General features: G+C 43.4%; 1 protein-coding gene across 3 annotated transcripts in view; it reads right to left on the reverse strand.

Moving 5' to 3' along the window:
* abca7 (ATP-binding cassette, sub-family A (ABC1), member 7) overlaps positions 1 to 16,535 on the reverse strand; it is a 29,423-nt gene extending 12,888 nt beyond the window's left edge. For 2 of the 3 annotated variants that reach the window (XM_018745886.2, XM_018745881.2), the window contains exons 1-20: positions 16,408 to 16,535; positions 15,385 to 15,456; positions 14,720 to 14,813; positions 14,333 to 14,474; positions 14,115 to 14,242; positions 12,996 to 13,117; positions 12,684 to 12,878; positions 11,994 to 12,086; positions 9,109 to 9,346; positions 8,731 to 8,870; positions 8,361 to 8,477; positions 7,993 to 8,190; positions 7,591 to 7,796; positions 7,166 to 7,342; positions 6,407 to 6,629; positions 3,952 to 4,173; positions 3,338 to 3,542; positions 3,139 to 3,252; positions 389 to 560; positions 132 to 263 (exon numbers count right to left, since the gene is read on the reverse strand). In XM_018745886.2, the coding sequence (XP_018601402.2) occupies positions 132 to 263; positions 389 to 560; positions 3,139 to 3,252; positions 3,338 to 3,542; positions 3,952 to 4,173; positions 6,407 to 6,629; positions 7,166 to 7,342; positions 7,591 to 7,796; positions 7,993 to 8,190; positions 8,361 to 8,477; positions 8,731 to 8,870; positions 9,109 to 9,346; positions 11,994 to 12,086; positions 12,684 to 12,878; positions 12,996 to 13,117; positions 14,115 to 14,242; positions 14,333 to 14,474; positions 14,720 to 14,813; positions 15,385 to 15,450 (2,984 nt within the window). In that variant the 5' untranslated portion in view covers positions 15,451 to 15,456; positions 16,408 to 16,535. Of the gene's footprint in view, positions 1 to 131; positions 264 to 388; positions 561 to 3,138; positions 3,253 to 3,337; positions 3,543 to 3,951; positions 4,174 to 6,406; positions 6,630 to 7,165; positions 7,343 to 7,590; positions 7,797 to 7,992; positions 8,191 to 8,360; positions 8,478 to 8,730; positions 8,871 to 9,108; positions 9,347 to 11,993; positions 12,087 to 12,683; positions 12,879 to 12,995; positions 13,118 to 14,114; positions 14,243 to 14,332; positions 14,475 to 14,719; positions 14,814 to 15,384; positions 15,496 to 16,407 lie in introns of all 3 variants that reach the window. The other variant, XM_018745882.2, reaches the window with a different exon arrangement.
* Between the last annotated feature and the right edge of the window lie 81 nt (positions 16,536 to 16,616).

Raw genomic sequence — 16,616 nt, forward strand, 5'->3', positions numbered from 1 at the left:
TTTCTCAATTTGCTCAATGATACATTTCACATTTCTGAGTAATTTATAGATATGGAAGATTATACTGCTCATTATTTTTTCAATACCAAGTAGCTACTAAAACAGAACTGCTATGTACCCCTTATTCTTACATGTCAAAGAGGACATTATGTTGAGGACACACGCCAAGGATCTTGCGGATATCATCCATGTCAGTGCGGATGTCCATACCCTTGATGTATACAGTACCAGCAGTGGGAGGAAACAGGCCTGTTAGGATGGACCTGATGGTGACAGTAATGAACAAGGCATTTCATAAAAGGGACAGATACATACATAAGCACCATTATGTAACTGTAAGAAGCACTATCAAAACATTTGGTTTTGGTCACAAACACACAGCCCTTACATAGTGGTGGTCTTGCCAGCACCATTGTGGCCCAGAAATGAAGTGATCTGACCTTCGTAGAATTTGAGATTGAGGTGGTTGACAGCCAGCTTAGCACCCTGCTTATAAATTTTGACAAGGTTGCGAACAGCCACTCCAAGAGGCAGATTAGATGGTTCCTCCTCCTGACAAACTGCAAGAGGGTGAGAACAGTGGTTGAAACCTCCAGGACAAAATATAGTGTTGGCATTGCCAGCCACACCACCGCCATTTACACTTACATGTATTCATTTACCCAAACCATTATCAAAGCAACATACATCTCAGAGAAAATACAATTTGTGCATTACATTAGGAGAAAGAGACATATTTGCAGACGTGTGATTCTTAAGTAAACCCAGTTTGTTACTTTCCACCATATGCACCAATGTTCATCACTCGAGAAGATGCATAAAACAGATGAAGATGTGTTTTAGTCCATGTGTTCTTCAAAGAATTAACCATGAAATGTAATTAATCTCTGGGGACAACCAAATGAGGTCTATTATATTTGCTTTTTAGTGGAATTACTGGACCTTATGGTTAATAGGAAAATATACCACATGAGGTTACGAAATCTGTAGCCGGTTACTGTTCAAACCAAACACTCTGAAATGGGTAGTCTATTTCTGAAAGAGTGTGATCATAAGTCCATTCAAGAAGAACATGGGGAAGAACAACTCAGGCCATGTTATACTCCTCCAGGTCTGTAGTATATGTTCCTTATTCCGGTAAACGTATACACATATAAACTGTAGCTTACAGCAGTATGAAGCTCCTGTTGACTATTTTGAGGACCACAAATATTTTATTACATTTTTTTTACTTCACAGACCACAAACAAATGACAAAAGACAAAATCCATAGATTATTGTTTTGAAGATTTCCATTGCCTTTCTTATTTGACTTAAAATCTAAGGATGGATGGGTTGTATCTAAACTATTCAATGTTGAGTTTATGGTTTCATCTAAAATCGTATAATATACTGATCAGCAAAAACAGTAAAACCACCTGGCTAATATTGTGTAGGGAGGGGCGTGGTGGCGCAGTGACACAGTGGGTAGGACTGGGTCCTGCTCTCCAGTGGGTCTGGGGTTCGAGTCCTGCTTGGGGTGCCTTGTGACGGACTGGTGTCCCGTCCTGGGTGTGTCCCCTCCCCCTCCGGCCTTATGCCCTGTGTTGCCGGGTGGGCTCTGGTTCCCTGCGACCCCGTATGGGACAAGCAGTTCAGAAAGTGTGTGTGTGTGTGTGTGTGTGTGTGTGTGTAATATTGTGTAGGTTCCCTTTGAGCTGCCAAAACAGCTCTGACCCGATGAGGTATGGACTCCACAAGACCTGTGAAGGTGTCCTGTAGTATCTGGCACCAAGATGTTATCAGCAGATCCTTTAAGTCCTGTAAGTTGCGAGGTGGGGCCTCCATGGATCAGACTTGTTTTCCCAGCGCATCCTACAGATGCTGTATCGAATTGATATCTGGAGAATTTGAAGGCCAAATCAACACCTTGAACTTTTTAACAATTTTTCCAGTGTGGCAGGGTACATTATCTCTCTGAAAGAGGCCACTGTCATCAGGGAATACCGTTGCCATGAAGGGGTGTACGTGGTCTGCAACAATCTTTAGGTAGGTAGTACATGTCAAAGTAACATCCACATGAATGCCAGGACCCAGATTTTCCCAGCAGAACACTGGCCAGAGCATCACACTGCCTCTGCTGGCTTGCCTTCTTCCCATGGTACATCCTGCTGCCATCTCTTCCCCAGGTAAAGGACGCATATGCACCCGGCCATCCACATGATCTAAAGGAAAATGTGATTCAAGACACTGGGCCACTTTCTTCCATTGCTCCTTGGTCCAGTTCTGATGCTCACGTGCCCATTGTAGGCGCTTTAGGACACTCTCTACAGCTACACAGCTCCATACGCACCAAGCTGTGATGCACTGTGTGTTCTGACAACTTTCTATCATGGCCAGCATTAAGGTTTTCAGCAATTTGTGCTACAGTAGCTCTTCTGTGGGATCGGACCAGACAGGTAGCCTTCGTTCCCCATGCGCATCAATGCGTCTTGGGCGCCCATGATCCTGTTGCTGGTTTACCGGTTGTCCTTCCTGGGACCACTTTTGGTAGGTACTAACCACTGCATACCGGGAACACCTCACAAGCCCTGCTGTTTTGGAGATGCTCTGACCCAGTCGTCTAGCCACCACAATTTGGCCCTTGTCAAAGTCGCTCAGATCCTTATGCTTGCCCATTTTTCCTGCTTCCAACACATCAAATTCAAAAAATGATTGTTCACTTTCTGCCTAATATATCCCACCCCTTGACAAGTGTCATTGCCACTTCCAATGTTAAGCTGCATACAATGATTTCCCCAATTATACAGCAGGGTATTTTTAGTGTAGCAATGCAGGGTATGTACTTTGATAAAGGGTACTACAGCAGGATTAAAACCTGGGTCTTTGGAGTGCAAGGCAGCAGCTCTAATCACTACACTACCTGCTGTTCCCCATCTATACAGCAGGATTTTATTGCAGCAGCTTAGGATAAGTTGCTCAAGGGTAGTTGAATCTGCAATCATCAGGTCAGAAACTCATGTCCATAAGAACCAATCTAGCTACGTGTGTCAGTCACATACTCCTTCAAGGCCCTTTAACGCTGGTGTGCCTAAACTTATACCAGTTATTTTTATTATTATTTTTTACCTATTATCTATGTCAAAAGGTGATTCTCACTTTCTGAATCGTCCCTTGAGGCAGGAGGGATGGGCATTCCTACTTCTAGGGGTACTCCTCCCCAGTAATTCAGCTGAAAGATGAAGTACCACGGCCTAGGAATCCCATACTCCCCTGAGAAAAAAAAAAATGTTTAATAAACTGAATTTTCTTTTAATATACTGCTTTTAAAATTAGCATAAATTCACAGGGTGCTTACCTGGAAAAACTGCTTCAATATACCATGTGGCGATCCCATAGATTATTGCATCAACAAACAAGATCACAATTACGGTACCAAAGTTATATGAATCTCCCTCCATGGGACTAGAAGCCCAGTTGAACCACTGGATGCCCACGCCTTGCTCCTCATACAGGGAGAAATACTCACAGCCAAAGCCAAAGGCCACTGGAGAAAGCAGGCTCTGTAGGGAAATGCAAGGAGTTTGTTTCCGAAGTAAAATGGACATAACACAACATAGTATTTGGAAAAAACGGGGAAGCATGTCTTGACAATAAAGACTGTAATCCTCTCAAGACAGCACTGGGACCTATTTCCAGGTAATAAAGACAACGAAAAACTGAGTGACTCAGGCAGCAGCAATCCTTTTCCAAACCAACCACTGAAGTTAACAAGAGCAGTGCTTCTTGGGGACTTATCTGTCTCATCTGACTACTGTATTATCATCTCACACATTCTGTGCAAAGAAAAGCATAGTTGTTGGGTTTTCAGGATTGCGCTGGACAAGCACTCATCCACTGCCTTTTGAAATTATTAAAGTCAAAGTAGCAAAGAGGAATGAGTAATAAAAACATTTCTCAAAAAATACTTACAGCTAAGATTCTGAGTTCAAAGGTGAGACGATCCCTCCAGGCAACACAGAGCACATAGGGCAAGTAGAAAGAGAAATAGATGAGACCACCACAGGCTGCTGCCAGGTTGGCACGGGAGAAGAAGGTGCTGATCAGGAAGCACAGCATAATGGTGGCTGTGGCAAAGGCAGCGAGGAAGAAAAAAACCACAGCTGGGTTGCTGTAGGGCAGAATGTCTCCCCACTGTGGGGGAAAAAAATCCAAGACATAAGAGAATTGTTCTCCCCATTTGCACACAATATATAACTTTTTACCACTATCATTTTATCATTGTGTTGATGTCACTTAAACCAAGTTGTCATTCACAATACATTGTCAATGCAGTACTTTTATAAATGTGTTCATTTTGCACCATGTTCTCAGTTTCTCAAATACAGTGGGTCCCCGACTTAACAACTTTAGAGTAACAAACTTTTTACAGTCGCAAACTATTTTGATATTTAGCATTTTTCCATTAATAGACCTAGCATAAAATTCAAATTCACCTCTTCCGGACCCACTTCGAACATGATCTACTAAGTTGATGTAATGTATAAAAGTCCATGCACTTTAACTGAGATCATGCCTGTTAAACAATGGATAACCCTTCATGCAACTACTCCTGTAATGTAACATAATTGTTTTTATATATATATATATATATATATATATATATATATATATATATATATATATATATATATATATATATATATATATATATATGTGTGTGTGTGTCACGTCCATGCCCACAACACAACCGACAGCACCCGATGATGCTCCTTGCACCTGATTGATCACTCACCCTTTAAAAGACCCTCAGTTCCTATACCTTTGCGGAATCTCGTCAGGGACAACTGCCCTTCTCCGTGACACTTCGCTCACACACTTCGCTAACTCTCAGTTCACGTTCTCCGATTTTCGACTCCTCGCTTCGTTTCCTGACCACGTCCACGGATCCTTGTTCCTGTCCTGTTCGCCGCTCAACCGACCCTTCGCTAAGTCCCCTGACCTCGCTCATGGATCTTCGCTCTGACCCTGACCGCTGATCGACCAACCCTTCGCCTGTCCCCGACACCAAGAACTTGCCTCTTCCCTCTACTCCGGACGAATGACGCTGCACTTGGGTCCAGCCATCCCAGCTCCTTATGTTTCTCGTGACAATACACACACACACACACACACACACACACACACACACACATCTTCAGAACCGCTCGTCCCATATGGGGTCACGGGGAACCGGAGCCTACCCGGTAACACAGGGCGTAAGGCCGGAGGGGGAGGGGACACACCCAGGACGGGACGCCAGTCCATCACAAGGCACCCCAAGCGGGACTCGAACCCCAGACCCACCGGAGAGCAGGACCGTGGTCCAACCCACTGCGCCACTGCACCCCCCCTCGTGACAATATTATATACATATTTATTTAAATGATTGTACATCAGTGCTATACATCGATTCATATGGTGGAAAGAAAATTAACTGCACTTAAGAATCACGCATTTGTATCTAAGTCTCTCTTTCTGCTAATGTAATGCACACATTGTATTTTCTATGAGATGTAAATCACTTGAGAAAAGCATCTGCTAAATGGATAAATGTAAATGTACAGTGAGCCAAACATTCACCTGATGCTGTGATGCATAGCGAACACAATAAGTGTCACCTTAAATTATCCAACACCCTGCACTAATTCTAACCAGGGTTCTTTATTGTGCTCATGAAAAACCCCTGCCCGAGGGCTCAGAGCATGCAGGAACATGCATCGTGGCTCACTGGAGAGAGGCTGTTTGCCTACCAGGTCTCCATGGGCTGCTCAATGAGAGAGATACATTTACATTTATTTAGCTGATGCTTTTCTCCAAAACGAATTACAACGTTAAGGTTACAATTATTACAGTTACAAGCTTAGGTATAGAGCTGTGGCCTCCCAGCCCTTGGTGTAGTAATCTTACTAACATTTACATTACATTTACTCATTTAACAGAAGCTTTTCTTCAAAGGAAAGAAAAAAAACTTAAGAGTGCATTTCACTGACAGAGAAATACAAGGACAGACAAACTATTCTTGCAATCACTTAGTCCAATAGCAGATTTTGCCAGCGCACATTACATGAGCAGTTGCACACTGAACTGATGACAAGCCCCTGGCCTCCTCCACGTCACATTTGACAAAGAAACTTGTAGCAACAAACCAACTCTCAGTACCAAAGAAGTTCTTAAGCAGAGGACCAACTGTACTGTTCCAGAATTGTAGAGCTGAGCAATACACCATCATACAGATGTGAGGAATCGTTGAGAACTTTTACCACAATGGCACAAAATGTTTCCACTTTTTCTGGAAAAATTAACGTACAGTGCTCTGCGCTAATTGGTATTGTCATCATGCCGAACACTGCAGCACCACTATTCACATCTTTTAGCCACAACTTGCCTTCAGTAGAGAAATGAGGAGAGCTGCGCTGATAAGAAAAGGGACAAAGCTGCTGATGAACCAGCTGGTCCACAGAGTGCCTGTGCCAAGGCCCATGATACGCATGGTCTCCTTTAGTCGCGCCTCCTTCTCGTACACCACACCCTTGATGATCATGGCCACGGAGTAGATCCACGCGAGTGTCATGAAGAGAGGCAGGGAGCGGTTCAGGACACGAAGGAAGCTGGAGGGAAGAAGGAAAGAAAAGTGGCAGGCTCAGACGTAAGAAGAAATCAGGATGGAGGAAAGGGAGTGAGAATAAGTGATGGAAAGAAAATTATGGCATCAGAAGAAACAATACTGTGATAGAAATGCTAATGCATAAATTGTACTTTTGCTGAGATGTACATCGCTTTGGATAAAAGCGTCTGCTAAATGAATAAATTTAAATGTAAATATGCTTCTGTGTGCATTTTGATGTAGTAAGTTCATTTCTTTTGCCTTATTTTACATCAAGCAAGGGGCACAGTGGTGCAGCGGGTTTCACCAGTGCCTGCTCTCTGGTGGGTCTGGGGTTTGAGTCCCGCTTGGGGTGCCTTGCGACGGACTGGCGTCCCATCCTGGGTGTGTCCCCTCCCCCTCCAGCCTTGCACCCTGTGCTGCGAGGTTAGGCTCTGGCTCACCATGATCCCACTTGGGACAAGCGGTTTCAGTCAGTGTGTGTGTGTGTGTGTGTGTGTGTGTACGTACAACAAGCAAGCTCTTCTGGGAAACACTCACACATCATCCACATAGCATGGGTAGGGCATCTGCTGCAGGTAGATGCCAATATCTTGCTTCTTGCCGCTAAGAACATGTGACACACTCCGCTCCACCAGGTCCTGCACGTACACAAAGCCCCCCCATATGTAGCGCAAGTCATTGAAGGGATCTGCTGCTGGACCGGGATCCCAGAATCTGAGGAGACAAATTCAGAAAAAAAAAAAAAATAAAAATAATAATAATAATAATAATTACCATGACACAAGTTACTGGCCTTTGCTTGCTTTCACAGCTGAGATGGAAGCCAAAATGCTTAAATAAGACATAAAACTTACAGTAAGACTAATGCAAAAATTAATATATTATGGCATATTTCACAGCAATACCACCAAGACAATAAAATCCAAAATGCATTTCCACGTTTCTTCCCCCAGGCTGCTTACCTGTCCTTGATCTTATTGGTGCGAGCAACATCATCAATGTCCATGCGGATTTTGTAGGAAACATGTGAAGGCAAAGTGGGTGATGAGGGGTCTGGCAGGAGGAATACAACACCAGCCCAGAACTGCCGGCTCTCCAGCAACTCCAATGCCCTTTCTATCATCTTGCCCTCAGAAGCAGTACCTTCCAGCTTGTTCACCGAGAAGCACTAAGTACAGTCAAAGGCAAAGCAAATGCTCGGCGTGAGATGCAAAGCTTGGGACACTCAGGAAGACACAATGCTTCGGACACTGCTAAATACAAAGTAGAGCAACAATAACTTCAGGTAGAGAGACAAACAAACAGCTGAAGAATCTCAGGCCATGTGGTCTAATTATAAGATACGTGTCATCACCAAAAGGCACCTGGGTAAACTGCGAAATGGTAGAAACGGTGGTGTTTATGCTCTGGTACACATCCTGCCATGTGATGGGTGCCCCCGGTCTCTTTGGAGCATTCGGCTGGGGTGTGGACAAGAATCGGGCAATTCTCGATGCTGTCCAGGACGTGTTCTCCAACTGTAGATTTACCAGCATAGCAACCTCAGGCCGTCTCAAGAGATCCTGTAAACCAGACGGAGAATAAAAACATGCAGTACTCACACAACTTAGCGAGAGACTACTTTGAGTAAGAATGGTCAGAGAATAGATGGAAAACTGTCCACCAACCACTGATGAAGGAGATGAGGAGAAACACTGTTATGGCAACAAGTTAGTCTTACTACAGATCCTACCTGCAGGAGCTGAATCTCTGTACTGCTTTCCATGAAGGCCTTGATTTGGGGTCCCACCTCTTCCCAAGCCTCCTGAATGTCCTCCAGAACCCTGAAGTCCTGAAAGGTCTTGTTCACCTATGGGACACATGAAAGCCAGTTGTATTTGGATAGTTACACACACTGTAAACAGAAAACAGGAATACAGTGAAGCACACATTCAAAGCAAGAATGAGAAACATTAACAAAGATGGCAATGCATCGATGCTGTGAAATACAGAAAATTTCCTAGAAAATGTTTAACAGCATAAAAATCAGTAAAAAACCCAAGAACAACAAAAAATAAGAGGAAGAAGGTAAAGGAAATGAAAGAGTGAATGCTATGATGTACCTCTCCCATGATGCTGCGAGTGACAGGAGTATCTGGGGTATAAAGCAGCTTTCCAGTGAACAGTGGTTTAATCCCTTGCCACACAATGCGGGACAATGGGTTAGACTCCAGGCTCTGAATGAGACTTTTACAGTATGGAGCTGCAAGAAATTACACACCCATTGGGACAACACAACACAAAAATGTGACTGGAGGAAAGAACGTGTGTCCGTTTGTGTCACACTATAGTTTTATAACTGGCTTTACAGACAAGATACAGTGCAATATTGCAGTACATAAATACACCGTGCATTTTGTTACTGTAATAGTTCACAGAGGTCTCTGCATGGGAGAACACATGGACCGTAACATACTTAATGAGGGTCAAGTCCTGCTTACTAGTGGTGTTGTCATCCTGTTTGTCTGTGTCTTCCTCGCTGCTCCTGCCCAAGAAGGACTTGATGTCATTGTCCTCGTACCAGTTGAGTGAAGGGATCTGCTCACCACCTCCCTCTGGGTACCCGCACATGATGCGAGACAGGGCCCTGAAGCTTTCGCGGGGTGAACTTGACCGGTTGTCAGGGGAAAGTGACTGAAGCTCTGTGCTTAGCTCCACAAAGCTGGACAAGGAGGAGAGCTGTGGGATGAGACAAATACAGCTGGGCTCTCACTTATGTTTGAAATGTCCAGCTCCTTTACTTCTAACATTAATGAGAACAGCGGGAAAGCTCAGTCTGCACGACATACAGGCGGTCCCAGACTTACGATGGGGTTATGTTCCGCGAAACCCATCGTAAGTCGAAAATACATTTAATACACCTGACCTACCGAACACCATAGCCTAGCATACATGCGATGGCCATTACGGGCTTTCTGCCTTCACGCTGGGCAGTAATCTTGAGTTTCTCCTCAAGAGTAATTGCCCTCCTCTTCTTCTTCCCACAAGTAGCAGGAGACACAGATGGACGTTTCTGTGACATTATGGATGCACAAAACACAACGGACATACGGGGGGTATCTGCATAGCAACCGCGTGGCAGACTAAGAGATGTGGATCGCTGCCGCTGCCCAGCATTGTGAGAAAGTATCACACCGCATATTGCTTGCCCGGAAGGAAAAGGAAAAAAACATCAAACTTCAAAATTTGAAGTACAGTTTGTACTGAATGTCTATAGCCAGCTCACCATCGTAAAGTCGAAAAATCGTAAGTCGGACCATCCTAAGTCAAGGAGCACCTGTACTGAAAACGAAGGCATGACTTTGAGATGCTCGTGTGTAACAAACAAGGAACACTGTTAATTTCCATTCGTATGCCGATGACACACAGCTTTATGTATCGTTCAAGCCTGATGATCCATCACATGTGGTGTCGTTAACTAATTGTTTTACCAGTATAAAATTATGGATGAGTAATAATTTTTTATCTCTAAATGCCAGTAAAACAGAGGTACTTGTGGTCGGTGGTGATGCTAAAACTCTCGACACAATCACGTCAATCTTTACAACAAATGGTATTACCTTCAAGCGTACCGATTATGTCAAGGATTTGAGTGTCCTGCTGGATGGAAAGCTGTCATTTGTATCGCATGTAAATGCTTTGACTAAGTCGTGCTTCCTTCAATTAAGAAGCATAGCTAAAATGCGGCGATTCCTTTGTAGACAGGATTCTGAGAAACTGGTTCATGCTTTTGTTTCCAGCAGGCTGGATTACTGTAATGCTTTATTGTCGGGTTGTCCGTACCAGACTGTATCCAGGCTACAGTTGGTACAAAATGCTGCTGCGAGAATTGTTACTAGAACTAGGAAGTACAACCATATAACAACCAGTACTTAAATCCTTGCATTGGCTCCCGGTCTCTTATAGAGTTGATTATAAAATCCTACTTTTGACCTATAAGGCAATACATGGCATTGCTCCAGCTTACCTTTGTGAGATCATTAATTTTTATATCCCAGGACGATATCTCCGTTCATTAGATGCAGGTTACCTTAAAGTACCTGTGATCAATAAGACCTCAGTAGGAGGTCACGCCTTTAGTTATAGGGCACCTAAACTGTGGAATAGTCTACCAGTTACTGTCAGAAATGCCCCATCTGTTTCTGTTTTCAAATCCCGACTTAAGACTTATATGTTCACTCAGGCATTCCACCTCGTAACGTAATTCGACCTGCCTTGGTTATTTATTTTATCACCTTTACAAAAATGCATTTTAAATTTACTTAAGTAACAAATTACTAACTCTGTCCTATCTTCTCATTGAGCACTACCTCGCTACATAAGACCTGAGGAGGCCGGCCAGTGGTGACAGACGAATCCCGTGCTGACAGAGGATGATGTCCATCTGCCGTGACGATCGAGACGTCCCATGCCGAGTGGGGGATCCAAGATGCCATTTACCAACATTATAATTACTTGTTAAACACTGGCTTACAAATTGTTATTTTCTAGAATGTCCAGGAGGGGTGGGCAACCACTGGCTCGTGGACCCCCAGAGGTTTTTTTCTCCCTCAACCCTCAGTTGGGAGTTTTTGTTCCTTTCCCTGGTGGCCAGTAGGTATACTTATAGCTCTATAATAAGTTCTTCATTATGGTAGCCATTAGTTGACTGTCTTCTTTGTTTGTATCAATTTTTCTTGCTGTATGCCTGTGTTAAAGCGCTCTGTGTCACTGCGTGAGAAGAGCGCTCTATAAAAAACAAAAATAAATAAAATAAATAAAACACTTTAAGAGTACCAACGAGCCTACAAGGTAGCTCACATTGAGCATTTTGAAACAGTGTAAGAAACAAGCCCCAACAAGCAAAAGAACTTTAGTCCCCAGGACATATTACTCTTCTCACATCTCCACCCTCAGCAGGGGGATTGCAGCAGACAATGTAAGAGGTCACCAGCGTAATGCCTGAGAGAGACTTTGCTATTGTACCCTTGAAAACAGTATGTAACCTGAACTGTTCCAGTGAAACATCCAGCTATATAGACTGTAAGCTGTGGATGAAAGCAACTGCTAAGCAACTAAATGCTGAAGAGCATCTGTCTCTCTGAGATGATGAGATGAGGCAGCAGTTAGTGCAGTTGTTAAGGACATGGCCCTGCGACCTGAAGACTGCTGGTTCACTCTGCACTCTCGACTGTTACCGCAGTACCCTTGATCAAGGTGCTTACCCTAAATTACTCCTGTAAAAACACAAAGCTGTATAAACGGTTCAACTACTGTAAGCCGGTTTGGATAAAAGCATCAGTAAAGCAAAGTAACACATTAATAAATAATAAAACTTGTTACTCACATTATCCATGAGTTGTGCTGCTTCCGCTGAAACGGAGGCGATCGCATTACTGAGGACCTGTAGCTCTGCAGCACTGGACAACAACCTGTCCCTCTGTATGCAGGAGAAAGGGTGAGGTGAGGATGCTCTGTCACAGATGGAAGATGGGTGGCCGACAGGGATGGGGTCTGAATTTGTAGGGACCAGCCATTACAAGCCTCCTTTGAGTTGCAGCATTTGTGTGTAAGAAAGTACTTGAGGCGACAACATGTAATGAAGAAGCGCTCTGTTTCAGAGGCCCATAGTACAGCAACCCGAGTCTTATCTGAGTCAAATAGCACAATTGGACTGTTTGTTTCTTTCTTTGATGCACTGCGCCTGGCAGTCAATCCTTCTCGAAAGAGTAAAGCTGTGCTGCATTGCAAGCAGAGGACACTCCTTTGTGCAAAGTGAGAGAAAAAGGCTATGGGACCATTCATATGTGTAATGGGAACCATTGTTGGGTTGCAACAAAGATGTCTTTCTCCAGCCAAGAGAAAAAGAGTCATCTGGGAAAAGTAATAGAGACGGTAGTCCAACAACCTGTTTCACCAGTTGGCTGATGTCACATGTTCATTGACTGGCAGAAAACCTTTGTACAAGAATGTAAACGCAATGTTGCAGTGTGTGTTGCAGTTCAGTCTGAAATCGCCCCATTGACTGTGTACTGACCGTAAAGAGCTTGCTGTAGTCCAGCTGGGAGAGGAAGATTTGCTCTGCTGCCTGCAGTATGTCAGAGGGCACTGCACAGAGGGCCAGCTGCAGCTCTGACAGGGATTCCTGCTGGCCTACGGTCAGGTACTGACCCAGCAGAGAGGCGTTGCACACAATCTCCTTCAGAGGCAGCCCAGCTCCAGCTAAGGACAGCTGCAGGCACAGCAACCCCAATGAAAGGAAAAGGCTGGCGTAGACACTCGCTGCTTGTAATATTAACGCTTACAATAAAGTGATCGATGATGGACATTGAACAAGGAGGTGCCTTACCACCTGAAAGTTGAGTTGTGCTTTCATCAGCTGATCCAGGGCAGTAGGAGGTAGGCTTCCATTGACAAGGAGGAAGCTGGAGAAGGTCTCATTGGCACGCAGGTACTCTCTAACAGGCATGTCTGATTCCCATACACAGGCAGAGCCATAGATCAAACGGTCACAAAGCAGTTAAGAGCCATTTCGTTGTGACATGTTACATAAAAAAAGGACTTTCACTTAAAAGTACACTGAAATTTCTTTCTCCAGATTTATAGAAATTCATAATTTTAAGATTTTCCAATAAATTCCTGCCTTGAACACACCAAATATGTGTTACACATCTTATCTGGATTCTACTTTCTTGCAAAATTCATCATCTTGTCATGTTTCTCTGCGTCACATACTGTCCTTCAGAAAACACACACGTGGTTGTGCACTTCAAAAATTCAAACTGCTATGCTGCGATAACGTCCTTCTGCACAACCAGTCATGTGCCCCATGCCAGAGACTGTACTGCCAGTTACACACAACTCACAACACCTGAGAGAGTAATGCGATTAAGTACAGACAAGATAACTCCCAGTCTGACTTGATGGAGCAATGCCAGTTCTCTTCTGCTTTCTAAGGTAATATATTACTCTGATAAAAAGTATGACCCATTGTATAATAAATTATAGGCAATAGCATCTGTTTACAAACATAATATACTTAACTCATTATATCAACATTGAAACCATAATATATGATTTAAATATACATTTGTTCCTCAACAGCCAATGTTTTAAGAGGATTAAAGAAGCTCTTAAGGCCCATACTCAACCACTGCATACTAATTCTTATCAAGAGATGAAGCTTTCACAGTAAAGGCCACCTGATGCATCCTCAACAGCAACATTTGCTTGTATTTCTGAAGGACAATTATAATGAAGTTAAATGCCACCAAGTAATTACAAGAAACATTTCACATGGAAATCACTGCTGAGACCCGTCAATTTTAATCTTTGATAAATGCTATTCCCAGTCTCCCTCCTTTTTGTCTGCACTTCGTCAACAGTATGAACCACAGGTGTCAACCACAACTGGCACTTAAAAAAAAGACACATTTAAGGCTTTTTACAGATAATACATAATCCTTACTTGGCCAGGCATCTGGCCTTTCTCCAAGCTTCTGAACAGCAGACAGAATTTCCTGGAATCCCGAAAAAACTGACTGATTGGCACTGTAGGACAGGATGGTCCTGGAGTCAATAAACAGTCGAGAAAGTCTGCAAAGGAGAGAGTACACAATTTATGTCACGTCACAAAGAAACTGGAACAGATGCTGTTGCCTCATGAAAGCAGTAATGCATGCTTACATGGAGTAGTCAAAGTTCCCCACCCTCCCAGGAGTCTCTCCTGGGGTAGTGTGGTGGAAGCATGGGTTGTTAATATTGCATATGATTCCTTGCACCCAGTTCAGGGTGCCTGCTGATGGGAGGGCCTTGTTGGGAAAATGACCTGAGGCACAACAACAACACAAGCACAAAGAATCTGAACCAATTTCAAGGTAGACGAAGGTCAACAGAAAAACAAGTTGCCAGTAAACTTGGTTGGCGTGGCACCCAGAATTACTTTCACTGAAGTAATCGGCTTATTGCTCAAGCTGGGGGGGAAGGGAAACTTAGTTGTGGAAAGACGGCTCTGTCATGAATCAAAGATGGCGTCAACTGGCTGGACACTAGATCACCAGAGCGAGAACTCACACTGGGTCTGCTTGTACGGAGGGTGAGAGTGGCGCACCGAAATGAGAATGACAAACAAGAAGAGAGGCCAGAGGAGCTCTATAACCAGCTGGATCTAGGAAGAGAAGATGACACAGCATTAAACTGAGGAATCCAACAGCTGAACATACAGATGAAACCAGCAAATATTACCTCTTTTCAAAATATACAAAATAGTGCCTGATATATTACTTTGAATTAAAACATTTCTTGAAGCACAAAATGCAACAAAGCAGTATTTCCAGTGAATGTTATTACTCAGCTATATTTACAAGAATCTCTGAGTGATGTTCTTTTTACTCATTCTCTTCACTGTCTTACACATGACTGTTGGATGCCAGTCCTCACAATTACATTTTACATTTTTATTTATTTAGCAGACGCTTTTCTCCAAAGCAAATTACAATGGATACTATGTAGTGTTACCAGCCCACACACTTTATTCACCAAGGTGACTTACTGTACACTGCTAGGTACACTACTTACAAAGGGTCACTCATCCATACATCATACAATTACAACATTTATGCTAAGTAAAGACCCTAACCTTGGCCTGACACACTACTGTGTACAGTACTACTTCTATATCAATCCATCTTTTTCAGTGTAGCAAGTGAGAGAAAAAAACAGCAGTGCTCAAGGCCCACCTTGCTTCTCCGGCGATAAGTGATGTTCTTCCACAGCAGGAGCTTCAGTGCTGTCCAAACACCCATGGTCTCCTGCACAGAGCTAACAGTCTAACACTGCATTTTTAATAGCTATGAGAAAAGGTCAGGGAAGAGTGGTAAAGACTGAGTCCATGAGCAAATTCAGCATCTGACCAATTTTCATATAATATAAAATTAATCTGTAGTGGGGAAAAGTGGCACCCGATGGGCAACAAAAAAAAAGTATAGAGGAATAGAGAAATAGTATAGAGAAATATAAAGAAATATACATAAACTCAACACAACTTTTTTTAGTACATACTGAGGCTACAGAGGAGAACATTATTTAAAATGTAAAAACAAACTACATGCCATCCTTAGTTTTGAACCAACAATCTGTGTAGATGCAATGGATTTTTCTTTTTCTTTTTGCAATCAATGTATAAACCAACAGTTTACCAGTCATGGGAAAGTGTTTACAAGCCAACACACAGGTTGTTGTTTAAAAAGTAAACGAGGAACAAGGAGCTGCCAATGAAACGCGTGAAGAAGAGGTTATTCTGAGCCCAGTCTGAGCTGTAATCTGCTCAGCGTTCCCCACCATCTACTGATCCTGCAGTCCTTATTACTCCAATCCAATTAAAGGAACTTGCATTTCGAAATCAAGTTTTACTTTCCTAAGACTGTCCCGTATCGATGATTAATTTATTTAAATGCAGCACTTTGACAACTCGTCCTCACTGTGAATTTTTTTCCTAACAGTACATCACCCGAAAACTGAAATTTAATATGGTGGCATTTATAATATATTTATTTATCATATATTTATATAATGCACTTCACAAAACAGATCAAACAGAACAGCGTCACCGACAACACATCTCACAGGATGTCGACTCATGTGCATGATGATTCTCTGCTCTCTCTCTTCTGATGCGGGCGGCGATCATTGTCTGGTTGTGAAATATTTATGGGAAACACCGACTGGACTTGGAATCATTCTAGAAATCCTTCCATACGCACCGCTTACATGTACAGTCCGTGTGCGTAGGGTTCTTCCTGGCTGCGATCCGGCCCGTACAGTCCCGCCGACGGCAGAAACTCGCAGCGCTCTGTCGTTACCTGCGAAGAACTCCAGACCGGCAGCACTGTCACCGGCAGACACACATGGTCACGTGAGCACTGAACAGCCACCCGGAAACACAGCTCTGCTTTTTGATTGGCTCTTTCGC

The sequence above is a fragment of the Scleropages formosus genome, chromosome 9 (genome assembly GCF_900964775.1).
Source record: "Scleropages formosus chromosome 9, fSclFor1.1, whole genome shotgun sequence".
Taxonomy (NCBI): domain Eukaryota; kingdom Metazoa; phylum Chordata; class Actinopteri; order Osteoglossiformes; family Osteoglossidae; genus Scleropages; species Scleropages formosus.